The sequence below is a fragment of the Adiantum capillus-veneris genome, chromosome 17, assembly GCF_014529385.1.
Source record: "Adiantum capillus-veneris isolate H3 chromosome 17, ASM1452938v2, whole genome shotgun sequence".
NCBI classification, from domain to species: domain Eukaryota; kingdom Viridiplantae; phylum Streptophyta; class Polypodiopsida; order Polypodiales; family Pteridaceae; genus Adiantum; species Adiantum capillus-veneris.
Window position 1 is genome coordinate 152772477 of NC_140947.1, and position 17816 is coordinate 152790292.

The window sequence follows — 17816 nt, forward strand, 5'->3', positions numbered from 1 at the left end:
AACTTTGTATATACTTTTTTAGTACAATTATACTGTTAAGGAAGTCTGAGAAGAAAGTCTCAAAGATTTTGATAGGTGAAGAATTGTGTAGAGATATAATTTTTTAGCTCTTGCATCTAGATAGAAGGAATGCCTAGGTTAATGATCGATGAATTTAATCACTTTAAGACAATTACAAATTCTTCAATAAATGTAAATTTTTTAAGATTCTTGTAGGCTATACTTGTGTTTTTATCCTTGTTACCTCCCTCTACATCTTCTTCAATTATAAAATCTTAGATGGATGTCACTTGGGTTTGTACAAGCTCAAAAAAGATTGCTCGAAGTGTGGTATTTCTTAGAAAAAAACATACTCAATGTCCCCTATGTGAAGAGAGTTGACTTAGAATGCCATGCCATATGAAGCAGCTTGAAATCTCTCCTTGATCTCTTCCAAAATTGTCACATGTACCTAATGTATGCTAATTTTCCCTTGCTCTTTTCAATTGGCAGCATATGGCATGCTTTTTTAGACTTCACACTTTGGACTTTGAGCATATATTTTTGTTTTCTTACATCTTACCAACCATGGTAATGTTGTGAACATGCACCTTTGAATGTAATTTGTGCATGCACATAGATCAATAGATCTTAGATGGCCTTAGATGTGTATATGTTTGACATAGGTGTGGCTTGGAAATAGCTTTTAAAGGTGTTTGATAACCCCATGCTATATAGGTAAGATCTCCAATGCACTTCCTCTTATGCCATGCATCCATAGTAGTAGGGCATATATCAGGTAGCTCATTCAAAGATAGGACTCTCACATACCCCCTAGCAGTCTACTTCTTCATAAGGTTGACCACATACTTCCATTACCTCTTTAACCTAGGACACATCTCCATGATGTGTTGAAAGGTAACATCAGCCTTTTTGCTCACCAAATGAGCCCTTAAACTATAATTTGGTTGCCCTTCTCTCAAAGAAAAACTGGTTGCATTGTAATGTTGCTTGAGTTTTCTCTTCTTCTTCTATTTACTTGTACCTATTTCAATCTGTTTCCCTCTTTTATGGCTAGGACTTGTATCACTCATGTCCTGATCTCTTGTAACCTTGTTATCTACAAGCATTACCATAGCTCTTGAATTATCCTTGTTATTCTCCAAACAGAGTATGCTTACCACCTTTGTCTTTCCCTTTACTTCAATTGTCAAACCACTTGGTCTTTTTGCTTCCCCTTCGATGTCAATACCATAATCTTGAGCTCGAGAAGGAATGTGTGAAGGAAGAGGAAACATATCACTACCGATTCTCTTAACTTTGTCACATTGAGGGATTTTATGACCCCATTCACCACAATTGGAGCATTGAAACATATCCCCTCTTCAAGCCATGTCTCTTTCTCTACCACCTGCAAACCCTTCATTGCTTCCATATCTGCGACTATATCCATAGCTTTGATCTCTTCCACCTCCCATCATATGTACATCGAGATTCTTCATAATATCTACCACCTCTTGCATCTCCTTGTGAAAAGCATTCATATCTTGAGAAGCTTGTTAATCATGACTTGGACCCCTGATGAGGAATCTTGGTTGCTCTACAACTTTCATTTCAACCTTTGGCTCTACATTGATTCCAAGTATGATTAAGATGTTCCACTCTCCACTCTTTATTCTTTGCAATTTCAACCACCTCTTCAAAGGTCCTTGGCTGCTTGAGCTCCACCTTCAAGCGTGTCTTCAAAGGTCCTTGGTTGCTTGAGTTCCACCTTCAAGTGTGGGCCTCTTAAGCATTGGAAGAAACCTGTCCTTCTTTAACATGGCTGGAGGAATTTCAGCTCCCAAAGATGTACACCACTTTGTCCATAATGCATTGAATGCCTTCACAAAGTCTTCTATGATTTGGCTTTCACCTTGCACTAAGCTTAGAATAGACTGCCATACCTTGTCTAGGTCCTCTACATGTTGGAAATGTGTAAAGAAAGCATGCCTTACAATTTCATAGGTCATAACTTGAGGAGATTGGGCTTATTGCAACTCATTTTGGTAGCCTTCCAACCACTCTTGAGCATCTTCCTTCAAACAAAAGTAGAAGTTTTGTACGTTGAGTCCTCCTTGTCAGCAAGAAGGTAGGCAAACTCCACTAGCACTTTCATTTGTCTTTCCATGAAAATCTAGACAACTAAATGCCATGGCTCCCAAAACCTGTAACTGAAGGTAACTTGAAGCATTGCTTCATCAGTGGCGGTCACCAAAACACTGTGAGGAAAACAAGACAAGGGGCATCTCTATACCAATGTCTCCCAATAGTGCTCAAGCAACAAGATTAACTCCACAAAATGTACCAAAATAACTTTCACTACATCACAAATTAAAGATAAATGATCCCTTCGGAATTTACAAGCACATGCCCACCCAAAAGACCACCACCAAAACTAGGAAGCACCTACCCTATCATGCAAGCACACCACACATCGAGCAATGCACTTTAGGAAAATATATTTGCCCTTCATCAAATTATTCTTCAAAACCACAACTTTGAAGTGTATACACACCACAAAACAAGCAAGCTACAATAGCTCACTCTACACCAGATTGTATGTGGGCTATGATCTCTTGTACCCTATGGCAATCAGACTGTATTTCCCAAATTTAAACTCCAAAAGGAATGATTTCAAGCCTTAAAAAGTCTCCTTTATTTTTTGCAACAAAAGTTTTGAAGATTACAAATTTCAAATCTATGCACCTCTATGTGCAAAATTGGTGCAAATAGTAAGCTACCAGCATGCCATGGCCCCGACTACACATAGGAAAGGCTAGTCGAGGACAAAAAATTGTGTGAAAAAGCATGAAGAAGGCACAACAAGAAAAAAATTCAAAAATTATGTTCTTTGACTAAACTTTTTTATGTTTGTACATAAGTGTCAGTTATTATACAAGTGACACTTCAAAAAACTCACTTACGGGCACTCAAGGCAACTCAACATGTGGCACTACACTAGCGACTTGCATTGCATGTACATGTGCTTGCTAAAGTAAGCTAAAGAACCCATGAGATCCCACACACCCTTTTGACATCGGGTGTCATGTCCATATGTACAAATTTACAAAAAAAGGGGTGTCCAAAATGTGCACAACATCACATTGGTTCGACTAAGTTCTTTACTAATGAGCTCGAGGGCACATACATGTCCCTGCTAATCAGCCCATACGATGTTGTAGATAGAGCACATCCCAATGATTGTTTAGACACGTAAGTATATCCTAGGATAGTGCAGAAACATAGATTGGAGCACACATTTACTTATGTTGATGATTATGGACGTAGATACCGATGAGAGCAGGCCATAGGATGCTTTGGGCAAGCCATGAGCCTTATGGTATATCTTGTTGGAGATTCTCATTATAGGATTTATTGAGACATAAATGATACTAGATATTCCTTGGTTATTGGATTGCCCTATTCTCCATAGCATGGCTAGGATCTTGTAGTGATGACCACACAGAGTCCATAGATTCTTGCTGAATAGATTTCTCCTTCTAGGTTATCTTCCAAATCTCCATCGCATAGCTAGATTTTTGCCTCAAAGAAAAACTAAACAATTGAGATCTAGAGTCATTGAGATGAAGGAGACAAATGCCCAGATTGATGATAGGACGAGTACACCAGAGAGCACTACCATAGAGCCACCGAAAGTGACTATTTTGGAGGTTGCTACTTATTCTATAGAGGATGTAGAACTTAGTAAGATTGCTCCTATGATGGATACAAATATTGAGCCAATAGAGAGATAACGGGCCATATTCTATACTTATTGATGATTCTAGTGCACCTATCATAGAGGTAGATGTCCCACTAGAGCCTACAGATGTGGATATTGCTGACGCACATGACAACCATGAGAGTGTTGGACTTATGATTGAGCCACATGACAACCATGAGAGTGTTGGACTTATGATTGGCCATATTCTATACTTATTGATGATTCTAGTGCACCTATCATAGAGGTAGATGTCCCACTAGAGCCTACAGATGTGGATATTGCTGACGCACATGACAACCATGAGAGTGTTGGACTTATGATTGAGCCATTAGAGATTGAGAGACCTGCAAATATGATAGAGATAGATGATGTCATTGAGATGGATGCTCATGGGCACCCACGACTAAATTCAGAGACAGTTGAGCATGTAGATTCTCCATGCAAGCTAGGGTTAGATGAGATACTTCTAGACCATGATTGTTCACCACCCTTGAAGTAATAGTCGCACCTGAGGATTTAGAGATCAATTTGCCCAAAGTGACCTTTACCACAACACTTGGGACACCATCTAATCGGGTACCTAGACCACAGACCCTAGCATATCCTTAGAGATCTCTTATAATTTTTTTGGTCATATCCACGCTACAAAGATCTAGATCATGTTCATGATGTATAGAGAGGTTGCCCCATGCTGAGAACTGACATGAGCTAGATATTCATGACCACATGTGGGGAGATCTCATACCGCAGACATTGAGGATTTGGCTATTGACAAGCCGAGCAACCACCTATCATACCACCGGTTGACACAAGCCATAGCTCACCTGAGATTTTCCTTGACCATGCTATTGACTTAGTGCTAGGTAAGAGTCAACTATTGAGGGATCCTGAACCACAGCATATTGACCACACAGTCACAGGCTGATGTCATCCCTAGATCCATTAGTTGTGCTATAGATTCTATCGACATGGAGCTAGGTGCTAGCCAATCGATGACCATTAGAGAGAGAGCTAGGAGATTGTAGGTTTTATACGGTTTGGAAAGATTTCTCTTATCCCTCATAGTTGCACTAGACCCTTGACTTATGCAGATTGACTATGGTGCACTAGACACATGCACATATACTAGAGGCACTTTTTCCCCCTTGGTTTTTTTCCCTCTAGACATCTAGGTTTGAGACCTTAGTAGATTTTGTTTTATTTGCATAAAGATAATAAAAATCTCACTTCTATGTTGACACTCCTTTCCAGGTGGTAGTGCTTTGTCAGATGATTTTGCAGCATATGTGCTTTTTAATTAAAAAGCACATATGTGCTTTTTAATTAAAAAGCACATATGTGCTTTTTAATTTTGCAGCATATGTGATTTTTAATTAAAAAAGCACTTTTGTGGATGGCCATAAAGACATATCTTAACTCAATAATTGGCTACAATGGCGTAATGGCATTTAGATAGCCTTACAAATCTCCCTCATCATAACCAGATGATGGCAATGGCAAGATTGGCAAAAGCAATTACGGTGGACTAGATCTTTTAGGAACTATTGGACTACGATGGTGTTGAGACATATAAACAATATACAAGATGATTAGAAACTTTATAGTAAGCAAGTCACACTATAGGAGAGGAATGGAAGATGGATGTATGCTTATATCAAGGATATTATTTAGATTTATTTTTTGCTATGTAGACCATGTGCAAATTCTATCTATCTATATGAGGAGTTATAGTCAACTTACAACCTCCTGTTCTTTCTTCTTATCCTCATTTTTTGACTAAAACACTCCAAGGAAGGGTACCCATGCATACATACTAAACCAAAAAGCTAATTTAACTACTAAATACCCAATATTTGGTGATTTAAAATCCATTATTAATGGCCATATAGCATGCATGTGAAGGCAAATGCCTTCATACCTAGTTTTTTCCATTACATTCAGTGTGCGATTGCATGACACAGCCATTGATCTACGAATATTTTGCATACATATCTAGCATAGTGAAATCAGTGTAAATGCTACAATGATATTGAAAATCAACGATAATTTTAGGCTAATCATGGTGACTTATGTACCAACCACCCCATATGATCAAATGAGGTCTGTTGAACACTTATAACAAGGTGAAAACTTGTGGATGTAAAACTAGAACCTGCAAAGTTTTCAAAAATATGTGTTTCTATAATGTTTACGTTTGCAAGTATAGGCACGATACAATGTAAATCACTTCCATATAGAATATTCCATGGTCCCTCTACTACCAATACAAAATGTATTGTATATGCCCATGGTGAGACATTAGTTTAATCTAGCTTGTCCTTAGTAATCTGCAACCGCCATTTTTTAGTAAGATCATCTCATGATGCCACTATATCAAAAAAATTGAAGGTAATGAATTCTTGTTGATGCACTACAAACCCAAAAAAAGATGACCCTCCTATACTAGAGGAGAAGCAAACATGACCTTTCATCACTGGGTGATAAGCATCTCGTAACCTTTCAACACTAAGAAAGGAAATAATTATATAGGGGAAGGACACGTTCCCTACCGTTTATAATGCATGAGTGAATATGGTGTCACCTCCCCGCCATACATACATACATATAGTTTTTTTTGTCTTTTTTGTTGTACACATGAGATGGTGGGGGAATCTTAGTTGTCACCCATGGAAGAATCTTAACCCCTCTAGTAGTTAAAATTGTATCACCAAAATGTTTGGCCCATTTTTGTTACGAATTCACATCTTTATCAAAGAATGAAAATTGTCTTAGAGTAGACAAGTACCCCCTGACTTTGAAGATCTCTGTAAGATCTATCCACAAAATTAGTTCATAAACTTTTTCACCCACCCATTTTCACAAAGACTGGTCACCTAAGGATTTGACATAAAGCACTCGTTGAAATCCCTAAATACCAATCCTATTGTCAAACTAGCACCACAATATTACGGTCCATTTAAAATCACTAATCGTATTAATGCTAATTTATTTTGATTAGCTCTCTTTGACTATTCAAAAATTCACAATACATTTTACATAAGTCTTCTTCGTCCTTTCAAAGGTTCTCTACCATCACTCCCTATCATTAATGATCCACCCTTTTTAGAAGAAGATTATGAAATCCTTATACATGAGACCGTTTTGAACTATCAAGACACTTTGATACGCAATGGTATGCTACATTGCAAGTATTTGCTCAAGTATAAGAATCATGGCCTTGAAAGTGCCAAGTGACTGTGAGAGAGGCTTTTTTGCTCTTATCCAAGTATCTTGGAACTGTTACCTAAGGTTTGTCCAGTGGATAATAATTGTGGTATTTCATATTGAGGTTTTCCCTTGGACAGTTCATTCAATGATTAATTGATGCTCAGGCATGTCCTTAGATTGTTAATTTGTGGTATTTGATATTTGAGGTTTGCTCTTTGATACCTATTCAATGCAGCATTTAGAGTAATAATTGACTGAGGTTTTGCCCTTCGAACAATGTAGTGATTACTTTGCACTATTGTCATGCTCTTTTTGTCTTTGTCAGAGGGCTCGCTAACAAAGATCTCTTTCAGTTTTGTGGATATTTAGATATGTGGATTGCTCTTATCTTTTTGGTTCTCTCTTTTCAGGATATTACGATCAACAGTGGAAAGTTCCCAACTCATACTTTACTTGATTCAATGTATATTGTGATGATATGTGTCTCTATCTCCACTCAAATTTTGAAATTTCATAGTTTTCTCCATTTTTCGCAATTGAAGGCAGTTGCTTTCCTATTGAGGATTGTTATCATTATTACTGCTTTTGGACATTTTACAAACTTTGCTTATGTTTTATCGTTCAAAAGAAGCAATGTAAATAGAAATTCGCTTCACTTACTATTCTTGGAGTTTAAGTAGAAAGTACCCACTTCTATTGTTGGGCATGCATGAAGAGAGAAAGAGAGAGAATTCCAAAATTGTGTCTTCGTATGTACCTTTTTCATCAGGAATCGTCTTCTTGACTCTTCACGAGGAAGATGAGTGCTCCGAAAGCATCCTAAGCTGGCAACCTGATGTTTTACCTCCCTTTCAAAGACAAAAGAAGCCATCAAAATCTCCATCAAAGCAAAGCTATAGAAGATATACTTTTGTTCTCTTATGCTAATTTTCTCTCTTAAACATAGCATACACTCTCTATTGTGTCGCTCATTCTTTCTTATCTTTTATATATTTATATTATTGTAACTCATGCTTCATGAGATGAATAAAGAGGCAAAGAAAAATACTCAAATCATTATTAATTGAGGGGGATGGTTGGTACCCAGTATGGTATCTTCTATTTTGATCAATTATTTTGTTGAATTTATTTTGATTCAATGAATCATCGTTGTGTTGAAAGTGTTGGGAAGATATCAAAAGCCAACATGATGAGCTCTCAAGTTGATTTGCCGATGCACCTAATCAAGGCAAACAACACTTGCTCGACCTATGTATCTTATAATATTTTTTTATATCATTCAACTCAATTACTACTATTATCCACACCATGGAGTACCTGCTTAAAGCTCTTAGTATATCCAAGCAATTACTTCATCCTACAATAAAGCCTAGCTTATGAGTGCTTCTGCCACATAGAAGTAGAAAGCACTTAATTTATTAAATGAAATAACCTGTAACATAAACCCTCTGACAAAAAGAGGAATCTTAGCCAAAAAAAATTACCTTGCATGTTATACTCATGGAAAATATGCACCAGCATGCTCTACTTTGCAAAATCTTTTAATGCGACCAATAAAATTTATTAAAATATTCACTCCTTTTATCCAAATGAGTGAAAATCATGTCATCCAGAATTCAAATCCAAATGTATATCAAAACTCTCATATACAGACATTTTGGCTATATCACGTATCCATAAGCCATGCACCCAAGCAATTTTACCTAGTAATAGCTGATATTGCATGTAGAAAGTTTCATTCCAAGGTCCACATGGACCGGTGATCCCCAATTGATGTTTCCATTTTGAGACCTAAAAATAGAGTTAACACACATACATCATCAAACTTTCATACAAACTAAGGCATCTTGGAATTGCACAAAGAGAGAGAGAGAGAGAGAGAGAGAGAGAGAGAGAGAGAGAGACATGCACCTATTGGTGTTGCCTCAATGTGTCTTGCTAGCTTCATGAGATAAACACATAAGGCAACACCTTTTTAATATTTCAAAGGAGCAAAAGATGGCTATTTTTTAACAAGCATAAATGTTTGTGTGAGTGAGAGAGAGGGAATATCTCATATGAGTATCTACATGTTTTATCTTTATCCTTGGATGATATATTGTGTGATTTGTTTCAGGATTTTTTCCCATGCTCTCATTGCTAAAGAGGACCTGTAAATTGATTGCGAGGCTCTCAGACTACTAGTCCATATGAGAACAAGTGAGCTAACCTTGGATTGAGGTTCAAGGAACAACACCGTAGGAGAGGGTCAAAGCCTATCATACATCCAAAAAATTTTGTAGATTAATTACAAGCCCATCATTTATTCAAAGTACACTCTTTTTGTTCTTAGACTTCCATTCTAGAACGGACCTAGATCCAAGGGTAGTATATAGGAGCAGTATTTATAAGGATGCTCTCCATGATTTTGGCTCTTTTAGCAAGATCGCAGTTCACCCTCCTTTGAGCTGTTCATTTAAATGTAGTCTTTCTATGAAAAAAGACAAGGTTCCTATATCCTAAAACTAATGAAGGGACTACAATGAATGTGAATAGGAGCTTTGTTTAAGGTCTCTGTCCAATCCATGTAGGAATTATCAACAATGGGCCTATCGAAAGACCATAGGCATGGTGTATTCTAGAGCTAGTGTTTTGACCCATCGAGATTTTCTAATTATCCTATAAGAAGAGAATTCCACTATTAACCTATGTTTCCACAATGCATAACTTAGTCATGAAAATCAGGAGACATTGAAGACTACATGCATCATAAAACAATCACACAAACCCTCAACAACACTACGAGACTACAGATCAAACGGCCTCAACCCTCTAAGAGGTGATGAATCCATATGGTTTTTGATTAAGGGAAACTATTCAGGCAAGAATTCAGGATTGATTGACAAAGTTGCAACTACAATAGGAGCACTTGCTACAATTGCCAAGTATACATGCAAGTCACCAACTTTGTGTTTCATCAATGAACTGTAGTACTGTCTGTCGACACAAGAAATTATGACTAGGCAAACTCCTTTGAAATCCAACTATGGTGTGCAATTAGCCAACAACTTACAGAAGATTTTCTATTCTTATTTGTACGAAAGGGTTCTACAATTTCCAATATGATGTGCCTTGTCATTACATTACACACATTGTATAGTATGTAAACAATGAGCTTCTATCGGTACAAAATTTCCTTGGCGCTGAAGCCAACCAAGCACCATCTGAGAATCTGCCAAGTAGAGGGAACATCAACTTAAAATTTTCTCAATTTTCACAGATCTTGGATTTGAAGGCCAAGTACCATCTTAGTAGCGTGCGATGTACTGGGAAAATGAAGTAGTCAAACCCTTCATCAATCTGGTGAGAGGTGTGAGACTTATTTTCATTATGATGGATGAATGACGACCTTCCATTGCACTAAGATCTGAGCCTGCATCTTCCTTTGCTATCCGACCTAGACAATTTTCTTGAATGCAAGAGCCTTGTGGAGATTCAACATGCAACACGGGCACTTACAATGTAGCAGTAGATCTTTACTGGGAGTATTGTGGCCAACACCATTACCTCATCCAATCAAAAGCATTGTTGCTTGCCCTACATATTCAGGATGAGATCAGCCACCATTGGTAACCTCCTAGGTGATTGAACGTATAGACTTTAAGGGCCCTTGATTATGGATATCCATGTTTTGGCTGTAAACCTTAAGTACACCTTTTGTCACACAAACGTATTGACAGCTACATGAGTGGTAATGAATATACAGAAAATATGCAACATTTGGTTCAATAATATTGATCGCCATATTCAAGTAGACAAATCATTATTCATATAAGCTTTCTGGCACCAATCATTTTCTGGCATCCAATGGTGTCAAAAAACACATCCACTCCCACAGAAGCTGCACAGATAATTACCATGTAATAGCATAAAAAAACATTACAGGCATCCTATGTTGCTCAGATCGTTTCCGGTCACTCAAAATCTTGAGCACAGAAATTCTAGAGATCTAGAGTAGGAGCATTTAGGTCTTAGGACCCCTACGGCTGCAGTTGGAGTCCAGTGGTAGATAACGACCCTATGCTCGTTTGTATTTACTATTTACAAGGATACTTTTGCACTGGAATTTTATTGATATATAGATCCCAGCCTGGACAGTAGACAATGAGCTTACTCAGCTGAATCGCTTGGCGTGTAAAGCTAGAGGCAAGTTCGGGCACCAAAATGACCATCAGTAACGACAGTACAAGGTTAGCATATACCTTGCAAACAAGAGCTGCTGAAAGCGCTAATTAATATAAACAAGTTGAGTAGGCACATTTCCACATTGGTGAACCTGCTGACCACAAGCCAGTTTGGTCGACTGCATAAGATGAGGCTCTGTCTGCTCTACTGTAACGCTCTGTTGAGATGGCTTCTTTCAAGAGTGAGCTGAAGGTCCTTCCACACAAATACACTGTTTAATGTGGAACAGAGTGTCAGAATTCAGGAGACAAACACTAAGAACATTGACGTCCCACCAAGTCTATAAGATGAAATCACCGCTAGATAACCCACCATATTACATGTCTCCTTAACGTTCACCAAAATTTCCTTCCAAAACTGAATAGGTGATTTACAACGCATTATGCATACAAATGCCACATACCCCCTACAGTCGAAAATTAAAGCTCAGACATTCACAATGGAAGTCACCCATGCTGCCACAACCAGTTGGTACTTCCATGAAATCCCATTTTATCCAAGTCTTCAATTTCTTCTACCGTGAGCTGCCATCCCAAGGCACCAGCATTCTGTTCTGCCTGATCAAAGATCAACCTTCTCTCTCTCTCTCTCTCTCTCTCTCTCTCTCTCTCCCCCCCCCCAACACACACACACACACACATTTGATTGCTTGACCCCCCTTGGAACGCCCAAAATGGAGCAGTCCCCAAGGCAAAGTGTTACAAGGTGCCCATAGGCAATTATGAGGGCCAATGGCCAAATTGTAAAAACCAAAAGGGAAAATTACAAAACTACCCCTAAAATTTGTGGAAATTCCCAAAATACCCCTCAAGTTTCAAAAATCCCCAGCATACCCCAGAGAAGAAGAACCGAATAAGACTTTGTACATACAGTAGTGTTTTTCGATTTGCTCACGGTGTTTATTAGTTTTGCAATTTCTCAGTTTCTGTAGTCATCTTTTTGGTTGAACATTGAATGTTCAACAAGAGGGTTGGGCAATGATGGTGCAGCCAAAGCTGGTCGGTGCTACAAAGAGTGCAAAGCAGTGTTGTACAAGCTTGCCAGAGAGATGGAGCAGCTAGAAGGATCAAGAACAAGAAAGGGGCAGCAGGTATGTATGCCTTATGTGATCTTCGGGGCCAGATGCTATGGTACATGTCAGTGGTATATGGTCAGAGGGTGAAAATTGCAGAGATGGGAGTGCCAAAGGTGGCCCTCAATATGGTCTACTAGTTGGTCCAGACAGCTCCTCAAACGGAGCTATGGAGTGAAAGATATAGCAACTTGATTTTCAAGGTGGTTTGCAGATTCGTACCGGTTTGGGCACTTGCAGATAGAGGACCAGAGATGAAGTGAATGCATGGCTTGAAGTGCTCATCTTGTGGAGCATGTCGGTCTTAGATTGGCAATCAGAGTCCTTGTCACAATTTGCTTACGTGTCAAGCCACTGAAGAACAGAGCCAACCTTCAGATCCCCACCGAGGGGCCTAAACCCTAAAAGGAAGCAACAAATCCAGCAACTTTTGGGACCCCATTTGATGGGGGCCAGAGGACATAAAGGCATTAAAATAAAGCTGAACCCCACACACACACACAAAAGAATAGCGTAAAAATTGATGACGTGGCAGCCAGTACGGATCTCCGAATTTCGCGCTGACTGATGACATAGCAACCTGTACGAATTTTCGCTTTTTCGCTGGCTTGCTGATGTGGCATCCTGTACGGATTTCCGTGATTTATGCTGGCAGCTTTTGAGCATGGAAAATTACTAGATACCTAATCAATCTGTGATCTTCTGGGTGGTTCACTAAACCAATTTATCAAACAAAACAACTTGCAAACTCAGCTCAACTCTCATCAACACCTAAAGGTGAGCTTTCTTTGTCAAACACATCCTCATGGCATGAAAAAAGCAAGCCAACAACAACACAATGTATTTCTCATAGATGTGCCTTTCTATAAAAAAAGGTGCCCTCTTGAGTCTCACTTGAAGCTGAGGGCTTTCTGTACAAAACTCAAGAGTCGGATGAATCCTGTTACTCCAAGGCTTTCCCAGGCTGACGGCACATCCATCTACGGGAGACAACAAAGAGGATTTTTTATGCTTCTCACCCACTACAAAATTTAAATTCCTCGTAGACCGGAGTGTAAATCTTCAGCTTTGATTGCTGATTCCATTATCCTATCTGGCAGATACATCTCATGCTTCTGCTTTTCAAGCAAACCGAAAGCCAGGTGCTTTTGGGAGAAAAGCAAAAAGCGAGCACTCTTGGGAAAGCAAAAAACAAGTGCTTTAAAATATGTGGATACATCCATGCACACGCACATTTGAGTAGACAAAAATAATAATAATTATAAACATAATAAAAAATCACCTGTTTTTCATTTTTTGCCCCGGGTATAGGAATGGCACCCTTGCATCTGCAAAATCAAAAGGAGCTATCTTTCAAAGATAGCGGAAATACTCACAGAAATGGGCAATCAGATGCAAGAAATATAGAAGTCATGGATATCTTCAGAACTCACATTATCCAGTTTAAAGCAACCTGGCTGACACTTTTGTTATGGGCTTCAGCTATGGTATTCATCTTTTTCAGCAGAGGTTGCATTTTCTCAATAGGCACGTTCCCAAATCTCCGGTTGTCAGGAGGTGGGTTCGCGGCTGAATATTTTCCTGCAGAAGTTCAAGGAAAAGGCTAAACAAACATATACTACAGCCAGAGTTCCTGCAGGATTGTAAACAGCACACCACCTGTCAATCTACCCATGCCCAGGGGGGAATAAGCTAGTATTTGGACTCCAAGCTCTGAACATGTTGAAAACAATCCATCAACCATTGGAGCCATCCTCAACAATGAAAACTCCACCTGAAGACACAAGAGTGTCCAACACTAGTTTCTAACGCCGGTAGGAAGCAGAATGCTCTGTAGCCAACTCTCAATCAAAAATGTAAATTCTCAAATTGCACTCCTGACAAGAAAATCACAATAACCTGATTGGATGCCAGGGGAATCTTCCTTTTGGCTAACACTTGGTGAGCCTTTCGGACTTCATCTTGACTGAAATTTGAAACTCCTACTGCATTGCCATGAACATGTGAGTTTGTTTGTGTTTGCCCACCAGACACTCAAATTCATTTGTTGCAAGAAGCGTGGACTGGAATAAACATAACCTGCTTTTGTGAGGCCTGCATCATATGCATCAGCAAGGCCCTGGGCGAGATGTTCAATACTCCTTATAGACAATGCAGGGCCATGAATCTTTGGCATAGGCAAGGATAAAAGTTACAAGGAATCGTCTACAGAATCTCATAAACAGTACAAAAAACTTGACGCCAAACAAAGTCCTGAGCTGCACTTTACCTGGAAAAGATCGACTCTCTCCATTTGAAGACGTCCCAAGCTTTCCTTCAATGAGGTAATAAGGCAGCTTCTTGCATTCAAATGCCATGGCATAGGGCAATACTTTGAAGCAACCAGCACTTCACTCCTTTCTTCTGGACTTAACCTTTTCAAAAACTTCCCAACCATCCGCTCTGATTCACCTGATTAACAGGAAAGGCAGCCATGGAAGCTGTGCAAAATGTTCTTCTCATTCGGAAGATGATTTCAAATTATCCAAACAAGACAATTGTAAACGATAACTAAAGACTACCATAATTGGTCATTTTGTAATAGATGATGCCAAAGGCCAGGACACAGGTGATCTCCGGAAAGGGATGACCCAGAACCTAATCCTCCCCTATTTATGTAGCTAGAACAAGAGTCTCTATTGTAATTGTCACTTTTTAAAGCACTCAACTAATCAGTGAAACCTTGAGATCCATTATTTTAGAGCCCAATGGGTCATGGCAAGACATGCAGTAATCATCCGAGCAAAGATCTGATCCAAAGAATGAGAATCCAAACCAATTCAACCCTCCATAAAATGGTTTACAGACAAAGTTACAATTATATGCAGTAACAGGAATGTCATCCAAACAAATAGAACCTCTACCATACATCGCAGCAGTGTCAATGAGCGTAAGCATGCACTGCAAAGACTTCCTGAATGCAGTTTCTGCAGTAGCCTATCATCATATTTTTGGGTCTTATTTGGTGTGTATGGGTGTGGCTGCAGTGCAGATGGTCTGGGGAAGTATCACTCCTTAGCAGGCTCCAGAACAGTAAGACCTTGAGATCTGTTTTTGGTCCAGCTCTATGGTTCATGGCAGTGCTGATACATGTAGAAAAAGGACGGTAATCATTTAAGCTAGGGGTGATGAAAGTTATCTGAAGAAAAAGCATACTGAACAAAGTCATACTTACTGCAACAGGACTATATACTATATGCAACTCACCTTCGCCATACATAGCAGCAGTGTCAATGAGGCCAAGCCCACACTCCAAAGACTTCCTGAAGGCGGCTTCCGCAGTAGCCTCACTAAGATCCTTGTCATAACCACCAAATCCCCACATCTTCCTGCCACACAGGAGCGAGTGTTTGAACAAACACGGGGGTGTGTGTGTGTGTGTGTGTGTGTGTTTGGGGGGGGGAGAGGGGAGAGGTTTGTTCTATACTTGTCTCCCCAGGACCAGGTGCCGATGCCCATGAGATGACCTTTCAGAATGTTGTCTTCCATGGAAGACAAAAGGATCTGCACAGCTAGAGCTGCTACCCCAAAGCCGAGCGAGGACAATCAACAATACCGCGAACTCGCTATGGTATCGCGCGCAGCTGAGATTTATCCTTCTAAGACCACCATCTCTATTTATCATCTATACTACTACTTTATCTTCTTTCTTCTTTATCTTTATCTACTAATCTACTATCTACTTCTACTACTAACATAATATCTATCTATCTATACTCTATATAATGGGGGAAGGGATTCTGGCCCCTCCCCCCGAACACATGGCACTATAATCTTCATCCGGCCATTGGTGTCTGCAACCCGGCATCACAGGTGTCCAGTGCGTGACACAAAGAGAGAGAGAGAGAGGACGATTAGTGCGCAATTGTCGGCCTCAATCTGCGGGCGTCCTCAGCCTCCATCACAATCACCCTCGGGGTGCCCCCCACCTCTTCTATACCTTACGTCGCAGGCCCTCTCACATGCGCTTCAGGTGAAGAAGATGCAACTCGCATGCCCTCTCATGTGCACTGCAACTAGCTATAGGTGAAGAAGATGCAGCTCGCTGCAGGTGAAGAAGAGGCACCCGTCATACTGCTTGCACGTCGAGGTCAAAGAGGGCAAATCACTCCGTAAGATCAAGCTGATTAGAGGGAAAATCACTCCTTAAGGTGCAACTAACCACTGCCAATAGGGCGTATGGAAAGCAGCGAAGAAAAGAGAGAGATGGAAGGAGCAGACACTAGCCGAGGTAGTGCAAAGATGGGAGAGTACAAGGTGGGAAGAAGCTCTGCATTGTTGCATTCGGGGTGGTGTGCAGCTACGCTCTGCATTGTTGCATTCGGGGTGGTGCGCAGCTACGCACGGCCAGGGGGGAGAAGTACGCATGCAAGGACGGCCTCCATCGCCATGTTTCTGCATCAGCTGGCCATCCACAGCTATGGCTCTCATGCTCACCTTCCTCTTCTCCCCTCCATTCCCAAACCACAGCTCTTTATCTTCAGTCCCTTTGATTCTTCTCCTTTTGGCAATATTTGACATGCACTTCGTTTTGTTGTTGTGATGGCTGCAGCCCCCTCTTGATGAGTCGGTTCTCTGTCCTACGAAACTGTGATGGAGAAGGTGGTGTTGGAGGATCAGGATTCAAGGGGTGTGGTAGTGGCGGTGGAGAAGGAAGGATAAGGGTCAGGGAAGGTCTCATCCCGCACAGCAACCCTATCCCAATTTGTAGTATTCATGGAAGATCTTCCTCCAAAACAGATTTGCAGCAATTGCATAACAACTCCCTTCAGCTCAAGAGCTTCAATAGCACGTGCGATCATGACATCCATGACATTGTAAGTGGGCTTGGCTATGTTTTCCCTTTCCCAATGCGCACACTTGAGCTTCCTACAGCTTCAAACTTCCATGCTATTTGAGAGCTCTAAACCCTTCATGGGCCCAACAATATGGTCGTCCACTGGCCCCTTTTGACTTCTTTTTGGTGCTCACAAGTTAAGGGAGTCGGGATCTCAACAGACACTAGCTTGCACTGAGGATCCAAAGCAACCACTAACGGATGCGCGCGCATACACACACACACAGGCCTTGCTACCAAGCATTTGTGATCATCAAGAATCTCCTATATGGCTATGGCGATTGCAGTAGCAAGGATGCTCATGCATGAACTGCGGTAGGCGCCCTGCTCACGAGTTTGAGCTCCTCCCCCCTTGCATTCTCATAATCTCTCTCTCTCTCTCTCTCTCTCTCTCTCTCTCTCATCCCATCTTCTGTTTATGTTTATGCGATTGCATTGATCTCCAATGTTGACTATTGAATTATTATTCGTTTCTTTCAAAACTATTTAAAGGCTTCAAAGTATAAACAATCTGCTCAGCTTGCAAGTTAGATTTGTCATCAATTTCTAAAAATGTAAGTGTTGCCATTCTCAAGTACCAACCATGCCCATTGTTATCTTTTTAAAGTAAAAGCAAACATGAAGATGCTGCTTCAAAATGAGACATACCAAATTTTAGTACATAGTGAAATGCAAAAAGGTTGTTCTGTGCA

At 40.2% G+C, this 17816-nt stretch overlaps 1 protein-coding gene across 4 annotated transcripts; it reads right to left on the minus strand.

The window, feature by feature from the left end:
• Positions 1-11190: 11190 nt before the first annotated feature.
• LOC147438343 (putative oxidoreductase At1g06690, chloroplastic) lies at positions 11191-15898 on the minus strand. 4 transcript variants are annotated; one of them, XM_086487641.1, is made up of 10 exons: positions 15715-15897; positions 15495-15616; positions 14518-14699; positions 14328-14415; positions 14148-14233; positions 13908-14022; positions 13682-13829; positions 13531-13576; positions 11580-11733; positions 11191-11387 (listed from the first exon to the last, which is right to left on the minus strand). In XM_086487641.1, exons 1-9 carry the CDS (start codon positions 15774-15776, stop codon positions 11623-11625), a joined length of 960 nt encoding a protein of 319 aa, XP_086343767.1. In that variant the 5' UTR covers positions 15777-15897; the 3' UTR covers positions 11191-11387; positions 11580-11622. The 4 variants fall into 4 exon arrangements, with proteins under 4 accessions (XP_086343767.1, XP_086343768.1, XP_086343766.1 ...); XM_086487642.1 differs by having other exon boundaries at positions 11191-11724; positions 15715-15898; XM_086487640.1 differs by having other exon boundaries at positions 11191-11733.
• Positions 15899-17816: the final 1918 nt, after the last annotated feature.

Coding starts and splice junctions, on each gene's coding strand:
- LOC147438343 (XM_086487639.1), bottom strand. CDS start 15,776: ATGGAAGACAACATTCTGAAAGGTCATCTCATGGGCATCGGCACCTGG. Junction 15,617..15,714: donor ACCTGGTCCTGGGGAGACAA/GTATAGAACAAA, acceptor CCTGTGTGGCAG/GAAGATGTGGGGATTTGGTG. Junction 14,416..14,517: donor AGAGAGTCGATCTTTTCCAG/GTAAAGTGCAGC, acceptor CCTATGCCAAAG/ATTCATGGCCCTGCATTGTC.